This window comes from Leopardus geoffroyi, chromosome B3 (genome assembly GCF_018350155.1).
Source record: "Leopardus geoffroyi isolate Oge1 chromosome B3, O.geoffroyi_Oge1_pat1.0, whole genome shotgun sequence".
NCBI lineage: Eukaryota > Metazoa > Chordata > Mammalia > Carnivora > Felidae > Leopardus > Leopardus geoffroyi.
This window is the reverse complement of record NC_059337.1, coordinates 115,275,301-115,300,588: the sequence shown is the minus strand read 5'-3', so window position 1 is coordinate 115,300,588 and position 25,288 is coordinate 115,275,301. Positions and strand designations below refer to the sequence as shown.

Here is a 25,288-nt window from a genome sequence, read left to right as displayed (position 1 = left end):
TGAAGGTGGTTTACCTCTGTAGTTTCAATTCTGCTACACTGACAAAGCACAAGGCAGGAGATGTACTGTGGAAGGTAGAATGTCTGTGATGTTAAAGATATTCCTAATTTGGGGATATCTCCTAATGGAGATTAAAGTCAGTGGTGTTAAGATGTTCCTAATTTGAGGAGCTAAGATGCCAATCTAGACCCATGGTCTTTCATTCCTTCTTTACAGCGTTCATCAGAAAAGGAAATATCTAACGGTCAAGTGCTTTGGACTGGCAGTCAAACTGACTTAGTTTCAAATCCCACCTCTACCAGTGTCTACCACACTCTCCAAGCCTTGAGTATGCACATTTGTAAAGTGAGGTATACCAGTACCTATCTGTCTCCTCTTGGAGATTAAATAAGATACCACGCATCGGTGCCTGGCACTTCACAGAAGGAGCTCAGTAAGCATTAACTATTATTATTATTATTAAACAGGTAAGTTTCAATAGCACTTATCCACATAATATCCTAGGGAAAAGAAAGCTTTTCAGGAAAATATTGGACCAGATTTTATCTAGTTTTTATTTGATCCAAACATTTTTATCAAGCAAAGACACTTATGAAACAATAATCTTCTAAGACATAAAGTTACTGATTGTTTTCCAGGTATGGGTAGAGAGAAAGCAAAGTGTAAACTGTTTGAATTTAGAAATGAAATTCCAAACAGGCATCACATTTATTGCATTACCTGAAGAGAATAAAACGTTAATATACCAGACAATGCAAAAGCCCTTAAAAATACCACTTTGTCACATCTATTTCAAAAAGAACCAATTGTCAGAAAAGCATGCTGAACAAATTTATTCCTTAGACACAAATGTCTGTTTTGTTGGTGACTCAAAGTCCCAAAGATACTTATCATGAATGAGTTATGATAATTAGACATAAAACTTTTAAACACATGAAAAATAAAACAAAGCTTAAAATGAGAACTAATGAAGAAAAAAAAGGCAAATACTAAGAAAAATACTATAAGGCAGGCAGACTAGAGAAGGCTTGGTCTCTCCAAATGGAGCATTCATGGTGAATAGGAATGCCAATCCCCAAACAAGACCTTTCAGATTCCAAACAAAAATGCTGAGAAGTTTCTGTAACTGGAGAATGGGATGGAGGAATTCTATTAGGAGTCTGTTTCAAAATAAAGTCTTAAAAATTATAACTTAAGGGGCTCCTGGGTGGCTCAGTTGGTTAAGCATCCGACTCTTGGTTTCGGCTCAGGTCATGATCTCATAGTTCAGGAGTTAGAATCCTGTGCTGGGCCCTGCGCTGACAGTGTGGAGCCTGCCTGGGATTCTCTCTCTCCCTCTCCCCTTGCCCCTCCCCTCCTCTCTCTTTCTCTCTCAAAATAAATAAACTTTAGAAAAAAATTATAATTTGGAACAAAGTTCTAAAAATGAAAACCTTAAAGAAGTTTTCATAATCAGTAAGGAGTATAATCCTCAACATTTTCTAAAGTTCTTATTATGGCCTAGAATACAGCCTCGCCCTTCTATTAATTCATTAGATCCTCACAACAGTCCTATAAGGTCATTTAAAAGGAAAGATCTGGCTGTTAAAAGAGCTTGTTCAAAAAGCGACACTGATTTTGAACTACGCTACCTGTCCCAGACGGTTCCCGGGGCTTGAGCGCATTACTGGTCATCTTGAATCCCTTACTGAAGTGAGAGCAGCCCTACTTTCATCTGCATACCTATGGGTTTATACGATTTTAACACAGGAAGAAGATGGCATTATAACCCAAACCGGTCTGCAACAAGAGAAGTGTGAAACTGAGACAAAGCCTTCAGAACATTGTATATGATAGAAACATTGCAATTATATAAGTAATTGTATGCCTCTTCAATATGATTACACCGCATTTGGGCTTGCAGTTCACATGCCTTTTTTTCCATTTCATTTTTTTAGTGTTTAATTTTTATAAATATATTGGTCTGCAATAGAATGGAAACTAAACAAGACCAAAACCTAGTCATCTACCAGAGAGCTGGAGGAGCACTGCCCTAGAGCTCTGGTGCGAACAGCTTGCTCTCTGTTACCAGCTCTGTGGCAAAGAGGAGACGTGCTCAGGTAAGTAACAATCCTCAGATAACCCATCTAACATCTCACTTCGGTCTGTTCTCACTTCAGCTGTTAACTTCATTCATCAGTCAGAGCACTTGCTAAGCTGGGTTAATTCCAGCTAACGTTAAGTTGTAGGCTCTTCACCTACTTACGTAGCGTTTTCCTTTAGAGCCAAAGAAAACTGCTCGTTACCAACTGAATCTAACATCGTAAGATAGTACTAACCTAGTGGTTCCAACTCCTTTACCAGACGGGATTTCACTTGTGTAAGGCATGCTCTGGCCTTCTTTACAACTTTAGTTTTTCTCCTTCCCATATGCTGAAGAACAGAGCATCTTCAGCATCAGTTGCTCATAAGTATTTTCAAGAATCAGAGATTTTGGGGCGCCTGGCTGCCTCAGTCAGTTGAGCATCCAACTTCCGCTCAGGTCATGAGAACATGACTTGTGGGTTCGAGCCCCACATCGGGCTCTGTGCTGACAGCTCAGAGTCTGGAGCCTGCTTCAGATTCTGTCTCCCTCTCTCTCTGCCCCTCCCCCACTCGTGCTCTGTCTCTCTTTCTCTCTCTCAAAAATAAGTAAACATTAAAAAAAAAAAAAAGGAATCAGAGATTTTCCTTTCCTTCATTTTAGAAATCACTTAGGCATAAAGGAAGCAAGAAAGAAGTTACAAAAACATCAAGAAAGTTGGTCTAGGGGCAAGGAATGCTGAAGACAGTGATGAGATCACTGTCACATAAAGCCGGATGGTCAGATACAGCAGGTAGGCACCACTGCTGCAGCAATTTTCAGGTTACTTAATTTTAACTCATTTCTAAACACTAATTTTGCCATAATTAATGGGTTTTTGAACTTTTATTCCTGTCTGAGAAATTCTAAGGGGAAAATACTGCATTGAATAAAAGCAGCAGCTAGATTAAGAACATGAATAAAAAGCATATGTTTTCATATAGATGAAAGTGAGTTGTAAAATAAATTGGATTGGTCTTTTTATTTATAATAATGCTAGTCTCTAAGAAAAGCCAGATTTCCTTAAAAAGTAAAGTTGTTCAGGGGCTCCTGGGTGGCTTAGTTTGTTAAGTGTCTGACTCTTGATTTCGGCTCAGGTCATGATCTCGCAGTTCGTGGGTTTGAGCCCCAACGTCCAATTCTGCGCTGGCATCACGGAACCAGGTTGGGATTCTCTCTCTCTCTACCTCTCTCTCTGCCCCTCCCCTGCTCATGCTGTCTGTCTCTCTCAAAATAAATAAATTAACTTAAAAAAAAATTTTAAAGGAAAGTTGTTTAGCCAGTATAGAAGCTTAGGAACTATTTTCTAAAGGTAGAAACTGCTTCCCAGCCTCCATGAATGAAGTTTAGTTTTTACACATTTATCATCTCACTAGTTTCATGATACATCAATACATAATAGTATAATCTGTCTAGAAAAAATGCTTAATTTCTAGAAGATAAAAAACATCAGTTGAATTCTAACATGTCTAAGTTATATATAATTTTCATTTTTATTCTACGAGCTCAAAATGGACTGTGCCTGCTGTAATATAAAAGAATATCATGAATGTGATTTATAGCATTTTAAGGCCTACAGCTGGAAAAGACCACTTGACCATCAATTCAGATAGCCATAAATGACATGTCATACTAATTATCTTTATTAATGGCTTGGTTAATTACACCACTCATGTACACATTTCCTTTCAGTGAAAAAGAAGATAGCAGATCGCATATTGCAAAAACCACTCAAGATGGTTCAAGAAGATACTGAAACCTGGAAAAGTTCTCAGCACTTTATACAAATAAAGTTTCATTAATCTCTTATTTGAAGACATTATAATTTTTGATAAATGCTACCTCAGTTAAGTTTTTAAATATATATGCCAACTTAAATCTCACAAATATTAGCCCTGATAAGGCCAGTTCAATTCTCATGCAGTTAATAGAAAATATGGTTCAAGGCAGAATAAAGCAGGCTTACAAAGTACTGGACAGCAGGTGGCCCAAATGAGTGAAGCAGGCTTCACAGCCAAAGACCTTAACAATCTACCACTGCTCAGCTCTAGCCAACTACTGCCTTGAGGGAATACAGACAAAAAAAAAAAAAAAAAAAGCAATAACAACCTTAAATACTGTGCTAACCTAACAAATTAAGTCTGTGGGTTAGGTTTGGTCTATCAGTTTGCTCTCTCACGAAGCTCTTTCAGGACTGGCGGTGAAACTGGGCCTATTTTACTGCTGAACCCCCAAATACTCATGAAATCCTGTTCCTTCCAAATGTAATGGGTTTTCTCCCCTAGATGTCTGAGCACTGTGCATGCTGTGAACTCTTTATGAGGAACTTATCCGCACTTTTAACTGAACAATGCTTCCACCTTTCTTCCCCACTCATTAATGTTTGTGCAAATAAGGACAAATGTACAAATTAACCAAAATGTCAAAACATATTAACAAAAATTTCATTTCTAAGTAAAGATCTGAAACAACTTCAAATATGCATTCTAATGATCTCTTTCTTTAAAAGGAAATGTGAGTTAAGAACAATCTAGTTTTCTTCATTCGTTAGCATGAATTCATTTTTGTATTAACAAAAAACTAATTCAAAAAACCAGAAAATTTTGGATTCTAATCCAAAAAAATTACCTCTCCCCCCAAAAAACTATGCTTCATTTCCTCAAAAAGATAAAGTATATTGATTTCAATGCATATAGACAAATAATATTCCCCATTTATGTTCCTTGATAGCAATCTGGAAACTTGATTCCTTGGAACCTCTGGGAATCCAAAGAATGTTATGGTACCTCTTTCCAGGAAAATGTGCAGAGAGTCCTAAATTTTTGTATGCAATTTCACAAGGTTCAGAGTACCCCAGGATCTTCAGTGGATCCACCCACCCCCAAGTTAAGGGTTCTAGTGCCTAAAATGAGGTTTGTTTCTATTATGAAATGTTATGCATCTTTTTTTTTTTTTTTATGTTTATTTTTGAGAGAGAGAGAGAGAGATAATGAGGAGGGGCAGAGAGGGAGACAGAATCTGAAGCAGGCTCTAGGCTCTGAGCTGTCAGCACAGAGCCCAACGCGGGGCTCCAACCCACCAACAGTGAGACGATGACCTGAGTCGAAGTCGGACGCTTAAGCGACTGAGCCACCCAGGCGCCCCATGAAATGTTATGCATCTTTTAAAAAGATAGTCTTTCCTACGAAGATCTTTAGCTCTGAGCTTAATTGAGGAAACCGCTTCCCTTTACAACTGTCAGTACTTCCTAGCAGCCATCCTGACAACTGACAGAAAATTGAGAATTTCTTACCTCGGAGAAATTAACAGCCAAGGGCACGATTCCAGCCACGTAACATCCCACCAACATAGCCAGAGACAGCAGACTAATGGAGATGAAATCATCCATTCTGTCCTCCTTTATTTACCCACCGCCACCAGACTACAAATTTTCAGAGGCTTCAAAGGGTGCTTAGGTTCTTAAACGCGTGTGGTGATTCCAAGACAAGTGGACTTTCCAGTTTTTTCGTCCTCCTCACCAACAGATGTGTTCACGAAACCCTTCTCTGGAACGCACCTGAAAACAGTCCCTTTTTGCTGATATTAGCACCAGAGAGAACTTTCAGCAATCTCAGGTCCCAATCCCTGTTTTCAGACGCCACTCACTGGATTCCCTAGGGTTAACAGTTAAAGGTATGCAAAGGGCGATTTCTTCAATCGTCGGAATGGTGGCACAATGGACCCACTCCCTCCACAACGTCCCAGGTGGCAGCAGGAAAAGGAGGAAAACCCAAGCAAACTTGTTCGTCCTCCCGGCTCCCCTACCTCCTCGGGGCGGTTCTTGCCAGCCTGGGACCAGCCCACCAGTCCCGGCAAACTCTCCTCCGAGTCTAGAATGGGGAAAGAGTCCTGCAGCTCTCTACCGATGGGCTTAGGGGTTCAGCAGCGAAGGTGACACAAAGCTGTCTCTGCCCTATACCCGATACTGCCCATATTACTCCACTCCGCTGGGCCTTGACCCAGAGCCACCGATACTACAGCTGCCATGGCCGCCAAGTGGCACCTCTTCATTACATCCACTTCCGGATTGCTTCACCGCCCCCTCCTTTAGAAGAGTACTTCCGGGTTACAACCGACCTATGGCCCAGGAGGCTTATGCTACCGCCATTTTTGAATAGGGCCATTGAAAGATATCTGGAGTCACAGTCTATATCGGTGATCACTCTAGGCGCCTGTCCAATAACAAAAGTACGGAAGACAGCGTCTTGAAAAGAAATGATTATTTTTCAAGTTCTGCAGCAATTCCCTGCGCACCCCATCGCCCTTATCCAAGATGGCTGTGACAAAGTCAGTATCCACTCTAGCTGCCGGAAATGTGTGCGCCTCTATGGCCCAAAATGCTCTTTCGCGGTGCGTTTCTGACGACTTCCGGCGGCTCCTCTCGCGGGGATTGGCTGTTGGCGGCTTTGCTACTAAGCTCGTGTGCGGCGGCAGTGTCGGCAGCGGCTGCAGCGAGAGAGTTTGGCGCGATGGTGAGAAAGGCCCCCGCGGCTCCCCGATCCCCCGGCCTCTGGGGCGATCCCAGCCCTGTACATCTTCTCCCCGTCTCATCCAGAGCGAGCGTGCAGCTCCACGGCCCTCCTGGTCGTGGTTCGACCTTTCCCCTTCCCGCCGCGGAGAGGCAGGGCCTGGCACTAGGCCCCGGAGCCCGGGTCCGCCCTGCGTTTGCGCGCCCGCCTGTAGGCTCCGGCGAGGCGTGCGGTGCGGAGGATGCACTTTCTCCCAATTGCTGCTTGATAGAGGCAGGCGTGGACATGCTGCTCTGTCCCACCGGACTCTCTGGCCGAGTGCAGGAACAATGGCCGAGGGATGTATGACAAACCTGTTCCCAAAGCTGACAGATGCAGCGTTCTGCACCCAGCGTGTGGGCCGGGAGGGGTCGTCTTTGCTTTGTAGTGTGCTTCTCGGCTATTTCCTTTTGTTTTTCTGTGCTCTGTCTTTAAGTACACATAGAACGTTTTTTCTCTTTTCCAAGATTCCAGATGCCCGATTTGGCGTTTCTCCCAGCCCTCAATCCTGTTCTTACTCGTAATTTACTCATAATCTCTTGGGACTGAAGGCTGAAAAAGATAGGCTCAGCTGGGAGTCGAATCAGGGTGGTAGTGGAGTAAGTGGGTATTTTGATTGTGTTTTATATTTTATTCCACCAAAAAGATGCTCCTAGGGATTATGAGGAATCATGGTTACTTCCACACTTCAGCTTTCGTTTTCTGATTGCTGCAGTTACTGTTAACAAGTTATGCAGCCGTTGTTAACAGCTTTTTAAGGTTGTACTTTTTAAAATTGAGATGTTTTAGTGTTTGATTCCACATAGTTTCCCAGAGAGGACTAGGAATTAGAAGACTGGGTTTCCAGTTCTTGTTTTGTCATACTAGCAGTGTGACCTTAGATCTTTTACTCTTGAGTTTTCATTCTCTGCTTTTTAAGTCACTACTTGGTATTGTGTTCAAATACTTAGATTAAAATCTGAGAAAGTAACAGCAGTTAATATCAACAACCCATTCTCTGTTGGGCAAATATCAGTGATAATTCCTTATCAGTCCAAGTAGCGTTAAAAATTAGAATTTGTATATGAATCAAACAATTATTGGTTCAACAATCTTAAATACTTTTGCTTTATCAAGGATACAAGTTTCAGCTTTGGATTTTTTGGGGGGTTCGTTTGGGAGGAGCATTTGAAGCTAATGAGCAAGTCGTACATAATATTTCTGTAGCGGGAGAATGATTCTTAAGAGTTCATGTGTGTGAGACTTTAAGAAAGTTAGTAAGGCCGGGGGCGCCTGGGTGACTCAGTCGGTTAAGCATCCAATTTTGGCTCAGGTCATGATCTCACAGTTCATTAGTTCGAGACCCCACATTGGGCTCTCTGCTGTCAGCGTAGATCGTGTTTTGGACCCTCTGTCCCCTCTTTCTCTCTGCCCTTCCCCTGCACACATTCTCTCTTTAAAATGAATAAACATTTAAAAAGTTAATAAGGCCAGATTATTCATTAAAGTGATTCACCTGTGCTTGGTAATTAGAATAAGGATTTTATTAAGGTAATTCTGCATAACTTTTACTGATTTAGGTTTTATAATCTTATTTTTCTATTGTGGGAAGTTTGAATATATATATGTATATATATTTGTTTTTATGTGCTTATATTTTGCATATATCTTTGTTTTTTAATAACACAAAAGGGCTTCGAAAATAGCTCCAGTAAAAAGAATGTGACTAAAACTGATTTGGGAAGTTTTATGATCTTGAACTGTTGACAGGAAGGCACTACCACTTAAAAATAATACCCATTTTGCCTGTTTTATTAAGAGGGTATGAGGAGGGGAGAGGGGCAGAGGGAGAGAGAGAGAATCTTAAGCAGGCCCCACGCTCAACGCAGAGCCATAGAGGGGCCTCAATCCCACAACCCTGGGATCATGACCTGAGCTAAAATCAGGAGTTGGACACTCAACCAACTAAGCCACTCAGGGGCCCCAAATAATACCCGTTTTGACTACAGCTTTGTAAATGTAATTTTTTGTTCTTAGTAGTTTTTAAAAATTTTTTTTTCAACGTTTTATTTATTTTTGGGACAGAGAGAGACAGAGCATGAACGGGGGAGGGGCAGAGAGAGAGGGAGACACAGAATTGGAAACAGGCTCCAGGTTCTGAGCCATCAGCCCAAAGCCTGACGCGGGGCTCGAACTCACGGACCGCGAGATCGTGACCTGGCTGAAGTCGGACGCTCAACCGACTGCGCCACCCAGGCGCCCCAAGTTCTTAGTAGTTTTTAATCCTTGTTTTTGGGTAGTAAGTATTGAAAATAGTGAGATTTGTCAGAGGTTCATTTTAAGATGTAAGAAGTAATATACTGAGTAGCCGTTTCCATATTTTTATTCTCTTAAGTAAATTAGTCATTTAATTTGCATTAGAGTAAGAACAAAATTAATGTAGTAGCCATTAGTATGGCTAATGTACCGAGCAGGTGCTACTGCAGGAATGCTAATATGGTTTCTATAAAATTATTTTCTTCTCAACATGTGGCCCATTGAAACTACTTTTTTTGAGTAGGTGGCTTACAAAAACTTCTATGTAACAAATAATCTAATAAACTGCTTTCTCTGGTTTATAATCCCTATTTAACAAAGGCCTTGACTGTTATGGTCATTATAGGTGAGAATTATCCTTCATTTCTTGTCACCAAGTTCTATTTTTATCTCAGATCCTCAAACTTTTCATAAGAATGAGTTCTTGATGGAGAGGGAGGATTATGAGCAATTCCTTTACCTTTTTTTTTTTTTTTAAGTTATTTATTTTAAGAGAGAGAACCAGCAAGGGAGGGGCAGAGAGAGAGAGGTACAGAGGATCCAAAGCAGGCTTTGCGCTATCAGCACAGAGCCGGATGTGGGGCTTAAACTCACGAATCGTGAGATCATGACCTGAGTTGAAGTCGGATGCTTAACCGACTGAGCCACCCAGGCACCCCCCTTTGCTTTTTTTATTTTTAATGATGTTTTTCTTTTCCTTTTTTTCAAATGTTTATTTATTTATTTTGAGAGAGCTCACGTGTATGCAAGTGCAAGGGGAGGGGCAGAGAGAACCCCCAGCAGGCTCTGCACTGTCAGCCCTAAGCTCCACCTGACTTGGGACTTGATCTCACCAACTATGAGATCTTGACCTAAGCCAAAATCAGAAGTCCAGTGTTAACCAACTGAGCCACCCAGGCACCCCCCCCCTTTGCTGTGTATGTAGTGTTCAGAGTACTGGTTTTTGGGTTTTTGGGTTTGTTTTGTTTTGTTCTCTTTTGTTTTTTTTGGTTTTTTTGGGGGGGGGGTTGCCTATCCGGAAACTCTAGGCCTTGTCTATTTCGGTGTTGATTGTTAAAAATTATCATTTCAAAACAGTTTGGGGGGAGATTTCAAATCATAAAGGATTTTTGTGACCCAAAAATAATAGTACAGGGGCACCTGGGTGGCTCAGTCGGTTGAGCGTCCGACTTCAGCTCAGGTCACGATCTCGCGGTCTGCCAGTTCGAGTCCCACGTCGGGCTCTGGGCTGATGGCTCGGAGCCTGGAGCCTGCTTCCGATTCTGTGTCTCCCTCTCTCTCTGTCCCTCCCCCGTTCATGCTGTGTCTCTCTCTGTCTCAAAAATAAAATAAAACGTTAAAAAAAAAAAATTAAAAAAAAAAAATAATAGTACAGCAGAGGAGAAGGTTGTCATAGTTTTGCCCAGGAGGAGACAGGGGGTTCCAGTACTACTGGTATTTAGTGGGAATAGGCCAGGAATGCTGCTGAACATACTGTGGTACACAGGACTACTTCCACAAGAAGGACCCTTCCAGCCCAAGTTGTAATAGCACAGAAACTGAAATAGACCCACTAACGAAAACATGTCCCCTCAGTGAGCATGCGGTGGAAGATGTTAAGTCTATTTGCTATTCTTCAGGCATATTCACATTTGTCACAGTGTGATCATCTATTTTGTGTGATCCTAGTGGTTAAAAACATAGGATTTTAAGATAGCATAGGCTTTTAAGGTGAGTCACCTACTGGGTGAATAGTTCAATGGTTTCTCTAGGGTAACGTGAACTATATATATTAATTTTGTACTGCCAGTTTGTCTTCTGCCTTCACGTTGGAGCCTAAGCCACGGATAAGATGTAACTCCACTGTTGTGCTGAGATTGGAAAAAGAACGCGATACAGTGCTTGCAATCACTAATAGCGTTTCACTTTTTCTCTCCTTTTATCAGCCCACATCTGATTTTTTATTAAGGAACTTAATAGGGCTAAAGATAGAAAGTGACCAGTGGAGATAGAAAACCTAAGTGGGTTTATGATCTAGTTGGCAAGAAAGATAGGAAAGAAAAAACAGTACAGGGTAGCTTATGCTGAATGTTTACAGGCAGTAAGTACAACAGGAGTTCAAGAAAGCAGCCATTAAGGACTGAGAGACTGAAGAGACCTTACAGAGAAGCCGTCCATCTTCTTTTTTTTTTTTTTTTTAATGTTTATTTCTGAGACAGAGACATAGCATGAGTGGGGGAAGGGCAGAGAGAGAGGGAGAATCAGAAGCAGGCTCCAGGCTCTGAGCTGTCAGCACAGAGCCCGACGCGGGGCTTGAAACTCACAAGCCGTGAGATCATGACCTGAGCCGAAGTCCGTCGCTCCACCGACTGAGCCACCCAGGCGCCCCAAAGCTGTCCATCTTCTGACGCTGCACTTGTGTAAAGGCAGAAATGTAGGAAGAGCACCCTAATTAATAGTGGGATTCTTTAAAAATTTTATTAATAGTGTTTTAATAACCATTTGTGTCATGACTGAGGGTTTTATATCATACTATGAATTTCTCAAATATGAGTTAGAAACTTAACGTTGATATCACTTTTTCCCCTGTAGTCTCACACCATTTTGCTGGTACAGCCTACCAAGAGGCCAGAAGGCAGAACTTACGCAGACTATGAATCTGTGAATGAGTGCATGGAAGGTGAGTTGAAACACTAGTCAAGAGTTCGCTTGTTTTTTCCTGACATTCACTGTAGACCGTGTCTCATTTAGGAACTGGGCTTATTTTTCCTCCACATTTCTTGAGTTACTAATTTGAACGGGGAAGGAAGATATTAAGGACCATATTTGTTGAAAGTTGAAACACTGATTATACGTATTGTCTTTCTGCTGCAAATATTATTTTACCTTTTTTTTATCCAGCTCATCATTACAATGAATGACTTTCTGAAGCCTCCCATTTTTATGTTGATGTTCTTTGTTATGTTAGGTAAATATCTTACAGGTATTCTTTAAGTATTCTGGTTAAATTCCAGCACTATAGCAGTCAGGCAGGCTCTAGGGATGCCTTCAGAACCTATCAGTCTGCTCATTGAACAGATAAACATTAAAAGCTGTTGAGGTTTGGTTACAGTCCATCAGTGTGTTAGAAAATAAAAATTATCTCAGAGAATAAAGGCAAATGGAACCAAATAAGTATAATTTATTGTGCATTTGATAAATTGGCACCACCCTGAAGGGAATAGTGAGTGTGTCTTTACTCCATAAACCGTTAGGTGAGAGCCCAGAGATCGGATCGTCACAAATTGGATTCATCCTTACATTTAATCATTACATCAAGTAAGCCAGGTGTGGACATTCCGAGCCCTTTTGCAAACTGCCCATTCTTCACTTCTTCCTGTAAAAATTTTATAGTCACTGTTTTTGCTGCTGGGCATGTCCCCGAATTTGTTGATTATCCAGAGCTAACTGGATTAGACTTAAAATCTGTCCATTTAAAGCCAACAGTGGGTAGATCTGGGGGGAAAGCTACTGGTAATAATTAGAGACAGCTCCTAGATAGTTGGCACCAGGCCTTCCTGATTGCAGATTCTCTTAATTTTAAAAGAAGACCAGGCTCTTGTTCTTTCCCCTCTTTAGGACCCTTCCTCTTCTGACCATGGTAGACTTTGTGCACATGCTGCCTTAACACATTATTGCTTTACCTTATATTATCATGTTTGGTCTTTGATTCTGCAGTACTCTGCCAATCTTTGCTGATTTTAGTGAAGCCTATTTTTTTAATTTAATACATTTTATTTTTTTTTTTAATTTAATTTTTTTTATGTATTTTTTAATGTTTATTTTTGAGAGAGACAGAGACAGAGTGCAAGCAGGGGAAGGGCAGAGAGAGAGGGAGACACAGAATCTGAAGCAGCCTCCAGGTTCCGAGCTGTCAGCACAGAGCCCAACATGGGGCTAGAACTCATGAACCAGAAGATTATAACCTGAGCTGAAGTCGGACACTTAACCAACTGAGCCACTCAGTCGCCCCAATACACTTTATTTTTAGGAGCACTTTAAGGTTTACAGAAAAATTCAGTGGAAAATACAGAGTTCCTATGTACTCCTATAGGAGTTCCATGTACTCCTGTGTTCCTATGTACCCCTCACCTCCACAGTTTCCCCCATTGATAACACCTTGCATTTGGAGTTGTACGTTTGTTAAGGTTGGTGAACCCGTTATTGATACACTGGTACGTTATTGTTACTAACTAAAGTCGGGTATGAACTAAAGTCCATTATTAAAATTATTAACTGAAGCTTATATTAGGTTTGTTCTTGATGTTGTACAGTTCTGTGGCTTTTACTAAATGCATAGCATCATGTACCCATCGTTACAATATCATACAGAATCGTTTTCGCTTAACCCCAAAACCCCTGTGCTCCACCTGTTCATCCCTCCCCACTTCACCCTTTGCACTCTGGCAGCTGTTGGTCTTCCTGCTGCATCCATAGTTTTGTCTTTTCCAGAATGTCATAGAGTTGGAATCATTACCGTACGTAGCCCTTTCAGACTGGTTTGTTTCACTTAGTATGCATTTAAGGTTCTTCCATTTCTTTTTAAATTAATAGATTTAATTTTTTAAGAGTAGTTGTAGGTTTACAGGCAAACGGACTTGAAAGTACAGGAATTCTAGCACACCCCTTCTTCCCTTACCCCCTCCTCCCTGTTTCCTCTGTTACTTACATATCCTGTATTAATGTGATACGTTTGTTAAAATTGTAGAACCAATGCTGATACATTATTATTATTGAATAAAGGCCATATTTTCCATTCGTGTTGAGTCTTTGCTTAAACATTTTTTGGGGTTTTGGCTTACGTACAATGACATGTATCTACCATTTACTGTCCTAAAAATCTCTGGTGCTTTATCTTTTTCTCCCCCCAAAACCTCTGGCAACCACTCATCTTTTTAATGTCTCTGTAGTTTCACCTTTTCCAAGATGTCATCTAGTTGGAATTAAACAGTATATAGCTTTTTCAGACTGGCTCTTTCAAAAAACAATGTGCTTTTAAGGTTCTTCCATGTCTTTACATGGCCTGATAGCTCAGTTCTTTTTATTGCTGAATAATCCATTGTTTGGATATACCACAGTTTGGTTATCTATTTGGCTAGGGAAGGGCATCAAATTGCTTCCAGGTATTGGCAGTTATGATAAAGCTGCTGCAAACACTCGTGCAGGTTTCTGTGTGGACTCGAGTTTTCAAGCCCTTTGGGTAAACAGTGAGGAATGTGATTATTGGATCATATGGTAAGACTGTTTCGCTTTGTGAGAAGCTGACAAACGGTCTTCAGATGTGGCTTTGCCATTTCACATTCTCACCAGCAGTGAATGAGGATTCCTGTTCCACGTCCTTCACAGCATTTGGTGTTGTCAGTGTTTTGGATTTTTGTCATTCTCATAGGTATATACCGACACGTCTTGTTTTAATTTGTAGTTTTCTAATGACATGATGTTGAATATCTTGATAATGCTTATTTGCCATTTGTATATCTTCCTTGGTAAGGTATCTATTCAGATCTCTTGCCCACGTTTTAATTGAGGTGTTTGGGTGTGTTTTTTGTTTTATTGTTGAGTTTTATTATTGACTTCTTTGCGTATTTTTTGGATGACGGTATTTTATCAGATCTGTGTTTTGCAAAGATTTTCTGTGGCTTGTCTTTTCACTTTCTTGATAGTGCCCTTTGAAGCACAAAAGATTTAAATTTTGATAAACTCTAATTTATGTATGTTTTTCTTCTGTTGTTCTTGGTCTTGTCATATCTGAGAACTGATCGCTTTATTCAAAGTCATGAAGGTTTGTGCCTATAATTTCTTCCAAGCGTGTTATAGTCTGGGCTCTTACATTTAGGTCTCTGGGCCATTTTGAATATGTGTATAGGGTGTGAAGTCTAAGCCCCACTTTATTCTTTTGCATGTGACTATCCAGTTGTGCTAGCACCATTTGTTGAAAAGACTATTCTTTCTTCATCAAGTTGTCTTTGTGGACCCTCTTTTCTATTCCATTGATCTGTATGCCTATACATAAGCAATACCACACTGTCTTTGTTACTATAGTTTCATAGTGAGTTTTGGAATTGGTAAGTGTGAGTCTTCCAACTTTGTTATTTTTCAAGATTCTTTGGGTTATTCTGGGTCTCTTGCATTTCTGTATCAAACGTTAGGATCAGCTTGCTAATTTCTGCAACAATAGGTTGGATTTTGATAGGGATTGCACTGAATTTATAGATTATTGTGGGAAGCATTACCATCTTAACTGATCCATGAACACGAGATCTTCCATTTATTTAAGTCTTTACTTTCAGTGACATTTGGTAGTTTTCAGTGTACGTCGTATGCTTTTTTAATTACATTTATTCCTAAGAATTTTACTTTTTGATGCTGTTTTCGTAAGTTCGTGGAGCTGTTTTCTTAATTTCATTTTCAGCTCATTTATTGTTAGGGTATAGAGATACAGTTGAATTTTATATATTAATCTTCTATCCTGCAATTTTGCTGCACTCATTTATTATTAGTTCTAATGGTTTTGTGTGTGTGTGTGGTTTCCTTAGGATATTCTGTATATGAGATCATGTCATCTGTGAAGAGACATAGTTGCACTTTTTTTTTTTCCAGTCTGAGTTCCTGCTATTTCTGTTTCTTGTCAGATCACTTTGGCTAGAATCTCCAATACGATGTTGAATACAAATGACAAGAGTAGGTACTCTAGTGTTCCTAATCTGAGTGGGAAAGCATCCAGTCTTTCACCATTAAGTATGATGGTGGAAGTGGGTCAGTGCCTTTTTAAGATAAATGGTGAATTTCTTTCCCTGGTTATTTCCTTTGCACTTTCATCTTTCTGTTCAGTAACTCGTGAGTGATATTCTTTGATCACAGTGTGTGTACCAGAACCAATCAAAAGCCCTAATTCAGATATAATTTAGCTTTTTAATAGATACCGTATATGCACTTTAAAATACATATAGAAAGGGCCGCCTGGGTGGCTCCGTTGGTTAGTGTCTGACTTCGGCTCAGGTCATGATCTCGCGGTCTGTGGGTTCGAGCCCCGCATCGGGCTCTGTGCTGACAGTTCGGAGCCTACAGCCTACTTCCGATTCTGTGTCTCCCTCTCTCTCTGTCCCTCCCTGGTCGATCTCTCTCTCTCTCTCTCTCTCTCTCTCTCTCTCAAAAATGGACGTTAAAAAAAAATTTTTTTTTTTTTTTTTAATGATTATTTAGTTTTGAGACAGAGAGAGACAGAGCGTGAATGGGGGAGGGTCAGAGAGAGAGGGAGACACAGAATCTGAAGCAGGCTCCAGGCTCTGAGCTGTCAGCACAGAGCCCGACGCGGGGCTCGAACTCACTGACCGTGAGATTATGACCTGAGCCGAAGTCGGACGCTTAAGCGACTGAGCCATCCAGGCGCCCAAGAAAATTTTTTTTTAAAGGTGTTCTTACAATAATCTCTTCCTTGGTGCCAGTTTTGTTTTTGTTCTTGCATTGTATCAGATTTGAAAGCAGACCCACAGTGTCATCACTTGTTTGAACTTTTCTGTGACAGGTCTTTAAAGTTCTTTTAGATCTAGTGGCTTGAAGTAATCATTTTATTGTTAAGGCATAACATACTTAACATTCTGGCAAATGTATGAAATTTAAAGAAATCCACTAGTGACAAAAATTAAAAGTGGTCAACTTACTGTCCTTTTCCCAGTCCAACTTTATAAAAATAAAATATTAGGGTATTGCTATATATTTGCTACTCATACCTAAAGTTTATACAACTGTAAGATCTTGGTTTTCCTCTTTCTTAGGCGTTTGTAAAATGTATGAAGAACATCTGAAGAGAATGAATCCCAACAGCCCCTCTATCACATATGATATCAGTCAGTTGTTTGATTTTATCGATGATCTGGCAGACCTCAGCTGTCTTGTGTAAGTATCAGCCACCATATCTCTTAAGTTGTATCTTTCTGTTGTTTATCCATTTGTTTGATTTTGGTATTGGGAGCTCACTGTGTGCCTGACACTGATCTTTGCATTTTGACTACTGTGTAGTAATATTTCATCTACGTATGGCTTGTAAGTTAAGTTGGTAACATAGAGCTAATGGCACAGGAAAAGTTAAGAGTTTTGCTAATTGGTGGCCATCAATATGCAGAGAGAATGCTAAAGAAGAAGTTCAAAGTCCTTCAAAGTGCTTCTTTGTTTCTTGAACCAAATAGTCTTTTTTTAGTTTGTTTTTTCCCTTAAAGTCTTTGTCCTAAAGCAGTTGGCTTTGGCTAAGATGATGCTGTTTTCATGACAAAGGAAAATGAGAGTACCTTATAATAAGATAATCTTCAGTCATCAGGTGCTTGAATATTTATTACATGCCAGATACTGTGCTAGAAGTAAATACGCTCTTGAAAAATATATAGGTCTTATTCACAGGGACTTCCTGGGATTCCTGGATTACCACTGGGGCCAGGCCAGGACTTGCTGTCTCACCAAAGATTCCTGTGGAAAATTCGCATTTCCTTGGAACATTTGAGTTTTATTTTGCTTCCTGAAAACAGTCCAGTGATTCAGGTCTGGTCTTTAGTGAAATGTATTAATAAGAAAGTTTTATTGTAACTATTTCAATATAAAAAGCTCATATAAGAGGCCAACAGGGCTGTAGGTATTCTTCTGTGTTGGCTTGTATTATCTATAGTTAATTTGCTTATAGTAGGACATACAGAAAAAGCAACACATAATCATTTAACAAACGTTGGTTGAGTGCTGACTGTATACCGTGCTTGTTCTAGGCATTGGGAATTGAGCAGTAAATAGAGATGGAAAGGATGCCTGTGAAGCTACAGAGGAGTGAGGCGGAGAGCACAGGACATGAAATTTCAGGGGCAGGAGGGTGGTGATGTCCTAGGAGCCAACTTGAAAGTATTTCATATTACTAATAGGCCAAATTTATGAGGACTGAGAATTGACCCCTGGTTCGGCAGTGGGAGTCTTTGATGACTTCCAAAGCAGTTCTGGAAGAGAGACAGGAGTGAAATCTTCACAGGTTTCAGGGAGTTGAAGGTAATGGGAAGCATAAAAGGCAACCAACACAAATAACTTTTTTGAAGAATTTAGCTTGATAGGAAAGCAGAGAAATGGGATTATAGCTGAAAGAAGAAGTTTGTTTTTTTTTTAATTTTGTTTTTTTAAAGGGGGGAGAAATAATGGTAAGTTTGCAGGCTGTTGGGATGATCTAGTAGAGGAGGAGAAATTGATGGCTTTAGATAGGATATCAGACATTTCATTAAATAGAGTAGGGAGGGCAGGCAGATGTGGAAAGCTTGGGGAAATTACTATGGTTGTTTTAGTTATCTCAGGAAAACAGGAAGGAATCATTTGAAATTAAGGATGAGGGGGAAGATGTTGGAGGTTTGTGAAAAGAGGTGCAAAATAATCTAGAAGGGTGAAGGGATTAGGGCAAGTTGTGATTTCTGAGGTACCTGATAATGAATTTAAGATGGAATTACTAGTCATTATGGTGTTGGGTTTTTTCCTAGTCACTCTTAGCCTGGGTGGATTACAGGGGAGGCTCTACAGGTAGAGAATCAGCAAAGATTTTGCTATAAGTTTAGGGTGTATGTAAGGAAGTATCATGCAAGAGACTGAATGACTGTGAAACATAAGTGGGGGTTGGGGTGGGGTGGAGACAGAGGTAGGATCTGTTATAGGTCCCAGTGGGGTCACGGAGTTGTTGAAGTTGGGGTATTGGGAAGTAGTGCAAGAATGAGATGCTTGAATTTGGGAGACTGAAGGTGCTGGAAAGCTATCTGGCCAAGGGAGGGTGGGAGATGAGCTCCGGGAAGAGAGGAGTTCAAGGAACTAAGAGACCCCGATGTTGGCAGAATCATCTACTGGATGAAATCACCAATAATGTATACATTTACTTTGTAGACTTTGAGAGCAGGGAGGTTTGTTTTTGTTCACTGCTGTAGCCCCAGTGCCTTGAATAGTATTTGGCACATAGTTGGTACTGAGTAAATATCGGTTGTACAAATGCACGTCACCCTTATAGTATGATTTGAGGTGTAGCTTTTTTAAATTATTGGTAATCTTCCTTTTTTCCCATTTACATTTACAGAGCTTCCCATTTACAGAGCTATCTTTGGAATTGATAGGATGGTCTCAATAAAAGTGAAAGAATCTAATGTGACTTCTCTCATGCTGAAGTTGTCTTACGTTTTGAGAAATCGTAAGGTTTTTATCTGATGAAAATATGGTGTTTTTAATACAGTTTTGTTCTAGGTGTGTTTGGGGGCATTTTCACACTTGAGCTTGAACACTAGATGTTTCAGTTGGAACTTAAAGATTTTAATAGAGTTCACATGCGTGCCCTCACCTTGTTCTTCAAATGAACTACTGATTTTATTTTAAAAATGAATAGCTGTCTTATTTTATAACAACTACTTGTTGAGACATCAGGTACCTAATGCTGATGCTTTGGGATGTGGCACACATTCTCAGCAGATGGGGAGTTACTTAAAGCCAAGGATCATGTTTTATCCCCTCAGGAGATTGTGGGTTAAGAGCTAGCTGGAGTTTTAGAACTAGACACAGCTGAGTTTGAACCCTGGCTCTGTCATTAGCTAGCCACCCCCCCCCCCCCCGCCTCACCCAGGCAGATGAGCTTAATATTGCTAACTCTCAGTTTGCTTGTTTGTAAAATTTAGAGAAATCTACCCACAGGACTACTTGAGGGGATCTAATACTTGCTTAGCACGGTGGTATTGAGTATATAGCAGAAACTCCATTTTTAACTAGCTTGACCAAGTCAGGTCAGGGTTTTATTTTATGTTACAATGAGTAGGTGAATTCTTTAAAATTAGCTAAGAGTAAAATGATATGAGCTTCAAATTCCACATGGGAGTTAAACTATACTGTTAACTTAAAGAGGTGTTATGTTGGGTTTTTTGACTGTAAACTGTAGCTATTTAGGATTCGACCTCTAATGAAACTTTTTTGGTCTCTGAAAACTTACAAAAAAATTTTTGTTTAATGTGTATTTATTTTTGAGAGACAAAGAGACAGAGTGTGAGCAGGGGAGGGGCAGAGAGAGGGAGATACAGAATCTGAAGCAGGCTCCAGGCTCCAACCTGTCACCACAGAGCCCGACTTGGGCTCTCGAGTTCATTACCTGAGCCGAAGTTGCATGCTTAACAGACTGAACCACCCAAGCGCCCCTCTGAAAACTCTCAGAGTCAACTTTAGGTTTTAAAACCATTTTCCCCATATGACTTTGTTATTTGAATATTCAGGAGAAATAAGGTGTTTTTCCAGAGAGGTCACCTATTGCCATGGTGCTTCCGATGGTAGCACATCCTGCTCCTTTCCTTAATCAGGGTTGTGACTTGGGCTGTTACTCCTCAGACCAGGAATTGAGTCCATTTTTGTAAACTGTTACGAGCTTATTGCTTCTATCAAATTTACATGGCAGCGACATAGGACTTTTTCTGATTTTTCTTGTTTAAACCATATAGGAGGAAATGAGCAATAAATAAGTTGATACTTTGTGACATAATTAAACCCTGGACAGACTGACTGCGTTAATAGTAAAATTTAGGCCTGGAGGCTTGGTACTTCATATATTTGAAATCAGAATACAAATTTCTTCACAGTTCGGAGAGTGGTTAGGATTTTTTAAATAAGCTTTTTAAGTTTAAAATAATGGCCTTTTCAATATGCAGGCTCTCCTTGTTTGCCTAAAGACAAAGGGACGTCTTTTCATCCTCAGTTGTTGGAATGAAGACGTACTACTCCTAATTAAGGAGACAACCTGGTATCAGTGAGGACGCTGGCTAATTTCACTGCTCAGACCCACAGCTTCTGTTCTTGGATAAACCTGCATTCATAGAACATAACACAGAAGATTCATCTGTACCAAGAGCTAGGGATTTTATTAATGAATTTAACAGCTAATTGTCTGATTTCAAGTGCCAGTAAACAGCTGTCAACTCACAACTTGCCATAAAAAAAGGCATTATTATTTCTTCAGTTGAAAAATGGCGTGCAAGTTGATGGATTCCTAAATGTTCACAAACCAAAGTCGTCTTGCTGGGGGAGATGGTTTAAATAAGTCCCACCTGGATATAGTTCTGAAAAATTCGATTCCTTTTTTAGTTCTTTCCCAGTGTTGATGTAAATATTGTAGTCTGTTGTACCATACCCGAATTAGACTAGATTAACCCTTATTTAATTAGGAAGCATGAATAAAGAATAATCAAAGAAAATTGTTTAATTTTTTTTTTAATATTTCTCGTAACAAAAGGACATTAATAAAAATGAAAAATGTCCTTTTTTTTTTAAACGTTTTATTAAGGTAGAAGGTGTATGCATTTTTAATAAACCAGATTCTGACCTTACTATCCAGGGGAATATACTGGTATAAAACATTCTGACTTTGGAGTTTGTCTCTCTTGCTAAAAGTTGGAGCATAGGTTTCTAACTTAGTGTTTTCATAGTGAGGAGGACTTGCCCAAGTCACTTAACTAATAAGTTGCTTGTTCTTTGCTTTTTCCTTATTAAAAAAAGGGAGGGAGGTGATAGTATCTACTTCACAGGGTTGTAATTAAGATTGAGTGAGTTGATTCAAATTAGTACTTAAAGTAATACCCAGCAATTGGTAACTTCTTAATCGTTATTATCACTTGTATTTGTATATAATTTTTTGCTGAGAAGTTAAAAAATGAAACTTCTGGCTCAAATAAAATAATAATTGGTAAATTAGATAGTTTGTTTTTCTAAAGTATCCCTAAGGTTTGTTTTGTTGTTGTTGTTGGGTTTTTGTTGTTTTTTAGGCAAACTCCATCTTTGCCTCTCCGGAATCCCTTATAGTGTTTCTACCACGTGACGCACATGGCTTTGAAATGCTGAAGTGCTTTGTTTTTGTCCAATCTGTGGTTACTTATTGTCTGCTTTTTTTATGCCCAGGCCTTGGTTTTGTAGCCCCAAAAATGATTGTGTTGCTTACCCAGCTAGATTTCAGTGGTAGGTCACCTGGAATGTTTGTACTATTGGAGTCTTCTAAGGATACCTCCAGTGATTGTCTATTAAGCGATACCGTGGCCTCAGAAACCCTGGGGTCCCACTGGAGTTTCTTCGCTAATGCCGATCCTTGCACTCCTGGCTGATAAGAAGCTCATTCACCTTCTAATAATTCTCCACCAGCCTCTAGTGTGATTTATTTTAAGAAGTAAATCCTGAAATATAGGTTAAAAGATTTTCCTCTCTTAATCCTTTACAAAGATTTTCAAAGATTTTTTTAGTTAATTGTAACGTATATAGCAAATCTCAAGTTTGTACCAGTGTTTGGTTTTTGTCTTATTTAATCACTAAAGAAACAATAAACCTTGTAACTCTATAGGAGAAAGAACACAGTTTCTGGTCATACTGTGTCAAGAAGTAGATGTGTAACACATCAAGCATTTAACTTAAGATTTCTAGACCTTGGTTTCTTTTTTCTGCTAGAAGATTGCACTAGGTGGTCTAACGTTCCTATCGCTTAAAATTCAGCATAATGTAAGCAGCTCTTTTATGTTTTCATTAAGTTCATGTGTAAACATATACATGAGCTTAAACACATACATGGCACACCTGTGCCATCATTGGGCAATTATAATTTGGGGTTTTAAAAACACGACGATAATTGGCCATTGTAACTTTGCTTATTACTTTTCTGTTCCTCAGTTACCGAGCTGATACCCAGACATACCAGCCATATAACAAAGACTGGATTAAAGAGAAGATCTATGTGCTCCTTCGTCGGCAGGCCCAGCAGGCCGGGAAATAGTTGAATTGGAAGCAGTAGGGGGATAGGGGTGGGCTTGGAACACAGGTGTGTACAGCGTGCTGTAGTGGAAGTTTTGTATTATAGGAACCCTGTTTCCATTTTGGTATACTCTAGCCAGGATTGAATGTATTAGATGAAATGTGAGGATCTTGTTCAATCTGAAACCCCCATTGCCCCCTTCCCCCCCCCTTTTTTTTTTTTACTTAAACATTTTTATGATAATTTAGATGGAAGTTGTTTGTCAGTTAATGTTGGTTCCAATCCTTCAAACTGTTCATATCTTCTTTATAACATTCACTATACTAACCCTTCTTCAGGTTGGGGTGGGGGGGGGTGGTGACAGTTTAGTTAAATGTCCTACAGATAAAGTCCTAGTGAAAAATGAATAAATGTTCTTTAGCTATATTTTCCCCTTGAGTGATTGTTTTTTTGGCGGTGGGTGGGGGGGAGTGGAGGGTCTCTGAACAATTGCATTTTCTTGCAAAGCATTATCGGTCTCAGAGCCAGTAGGCTGCCACGCAGAGAATTTGAAGAAAGCTTATGTGTGTGTTGAATACATTTCACTGTGGTTTATATGAAGCTAACAAGCTTTTACCTCATTTTTCCATTCTTGTAAGTGAACCTCAATTGCAACTCCAAGGTTTGTACTTGACATTGCTGCAAACATGATGAAAGATTTCCTGGTGACATAGCTTGTCTGCAGCAGCTGCCAGGTTAATTCCTTAGTTTTGGTCACGTACTCTCTGGGAGGATCTTGGAGAGGCCACAGTAAAGGACAAGATAATTTTGTTTTTAATGAACTATGATCACATTGTGACTCAAACGTACGCTGTTCTCTACCTCCAGTCATCAAGTCCGTGTACATTCCCCGATTCTGCTATCTTCATACTTCACCGATAGTCAATATCTGGACACATTCTAAGATTGGCAGTCTTTTGGGAGGCTTTGTGACTGGCCTTCCCCATGTCCCCACTGCTACTTCTACATTAGAGCCTTAAATATTTTTCTTACTTTATGCAGAACCAGATTCTGAATTAGTAGTTATATGTGCTCACTTTTTATGTAGAATAATGATTCTATTAGTGAATAATCAAAGGATTATTAAAATTAGGGTGCCTTACCAAGTTATGTATAACTATGGTTAATGTTTTACTGTGAATCAGCCAGATATTAAAATGAAAATGTTCTCACTGAAAAAGGAATAGATCCAAAAGTGAGTCCAATTGTCCTATTTTTCATTTGGGCCTATCCTGCTGCTCGTATAGTTTTATTTTTGTAACAGGTGTGATCTTGGCTTCCTTTTCGGAAAAAATTCTCTAGAGCACATTTGGGAGGAATGGGACCCCTTGCTACTCAAAGACAATACAGTTTCTGGTATTGGGCTTAAAGAGGAAAATACGATTTTCCTAAGGAATGTGGAAGACATCCGGGTCCTAGATGTTGGATAATGAGAGCAAAGAGGAAGAGATCAGTATTTTGGATGATACTTTATAAGGCTTAAGGAAGAGTAGGACTGGAATAAATGTGGAGAAATACACATTTAACTATGTCCAGCATTACACAGAAAAGGAGCAGAGGGAGACTTTCATTGTTGAGGTGAAGTCTTCGATAAAATCTTCAGCGGTTTGGCCAAGCTACAGCCACTGTTCCCCTGTTGTTCAAGGGTTGGAGTATTGATTGTGTGGCCTTTCCCCAACCACAAGTAAAACAGGTTTGATTTCTGTTCATACAGCGATCGTTTATACTGCTACCTAAAAGTGAAACCTGCACCAGACCAATTACAAAGTTCCCGATTCTCTAATCCACCTTATTTTATATACCTGAGCATTTCTAAAATATTTCTTGACAATGCTACTTCTCTCAGCATTCGATCTAAGAAGTTGTAGGAGTGTAAAAGGAAGATTTTAACTGTTTGACTTCACTTGTGCTTCTCTGGTTTAAAATATTTATAGCAACTCATTAAATGCCTCGGGCATTATTTGGACAAGATACATAACTTACTCCTGTTGTTTGGGGTGGGAAAGTATTATTACCTTTGTTCAGATACATTTAGAAGAAAGGCCATTAATTTATGTGTTAGTGTAAATCTCCTAGCAATAGCACTTAGGCATTTACGGCTAAGGAAACATTTTTACATAGATCTTATTTAATCATCATGGCAGCCCTTTGAGGTTGGAGATAATTGTTCCTCTATTAATGGTGAAAAAATAGGTTCAGATTGTTCAAATCCTTCACCCAGGTCACACAGCATAACCACAAAGATTTTGCTAGGTGTAAAAGACATGGTCTTAAACTCAGATCTTGAGGGAAGTAGGAAGCCCCCACAAAATGAATAGCTGTGAGCTAAATAATGGATCTCTGACACTTTTCAAAGGGAGCTTTTGCGATTCGAATATTTAGATTCACAAGACATGAATAAGGTCCCATTTGTCACCAGTTGAATCAAAAGCATACAGGACAGGGCGCCCGCGTGGCTCAGTTGGGTGCATGTCCGAGACTCTTGATTTTGGCTCAGGTCATGATCCCAGCTTTGTGGGTTCGAGC

At 39.8% G+C, this 25,288-nt stretch overlaps 2 protein-coding genes and 1 long non-coding RNA gene across 5 annotated transcripts in view; 2 read left to right on the top strand and 1 right to left on the bottom strand.

Moving 5' to 3' along the window:
- Nucleotides 1–6,354, bottom strand: part of SLC39A9 (solute carrier family 39 member 9) — a 53,639-nt gene extending 47,285 nt beyond the window's left edge. For both annotated transcript variants that reach the window (XM_045448118.1, XM_045448119.1), the window contains exon 1: nucleotides 5,394–6,354. In XM_045448118.1, the coding sequence (XP_045304074.1) occupies nucleotides 5,394–5,489 (96 nt within the window). In that variant the 5' untranslated portion in view covers nucleotides 5,490–6,354. The remainder of the gene's footprint in view (nucleotides 1–5,393) is intronic.
- Nucleotides 1,986–3,910, top strand: LOC123581972. Of its 2 annotated transcripts, XR_006704119.1 has the most exons (4): nucleotides 1,986–2,099; nucleotides 2,726–2,855; nucleotides 3,199–3,265; nucleotides 3,794–3,910. It is a non-coding gene; the product is annotated as an uncharacterized LOC123581972 (long non-coding RNA). The 2 variants fall into 2 exon arrangements; XR_006704118.1 differs by lacking the exon at nucleotides 3,199–3,265.
- Nucleotides 6,355–6,462: 108 nt separating the features above from the next.
- On the top strand, nucleotides 6,463–23,149 carry ERH (ERH mRNA splicing and mitosis factor). The gene is made up of 4 exons (XM_045448120.1): nucleotides 6,463–6,612; nucleotides 11,515–11,602; nucleotides 16,737–16,857; nucleotides 22,642–23,149. Exons 1-4 carry the CDS (start codon nucleotides 6,478–6,480, stop codon nucleotides 22,742–22,744), a joined length of 447 nt encoding a protein of 148 aa, XP_045304076.1. The 5' UTR covers nucleotides 6,463–6,477; the 3' UTR covers nucleotides 22,745–23,149.
- Nucleotides 23,150–25,288: the final 2,139 nt, after the last annotated feature.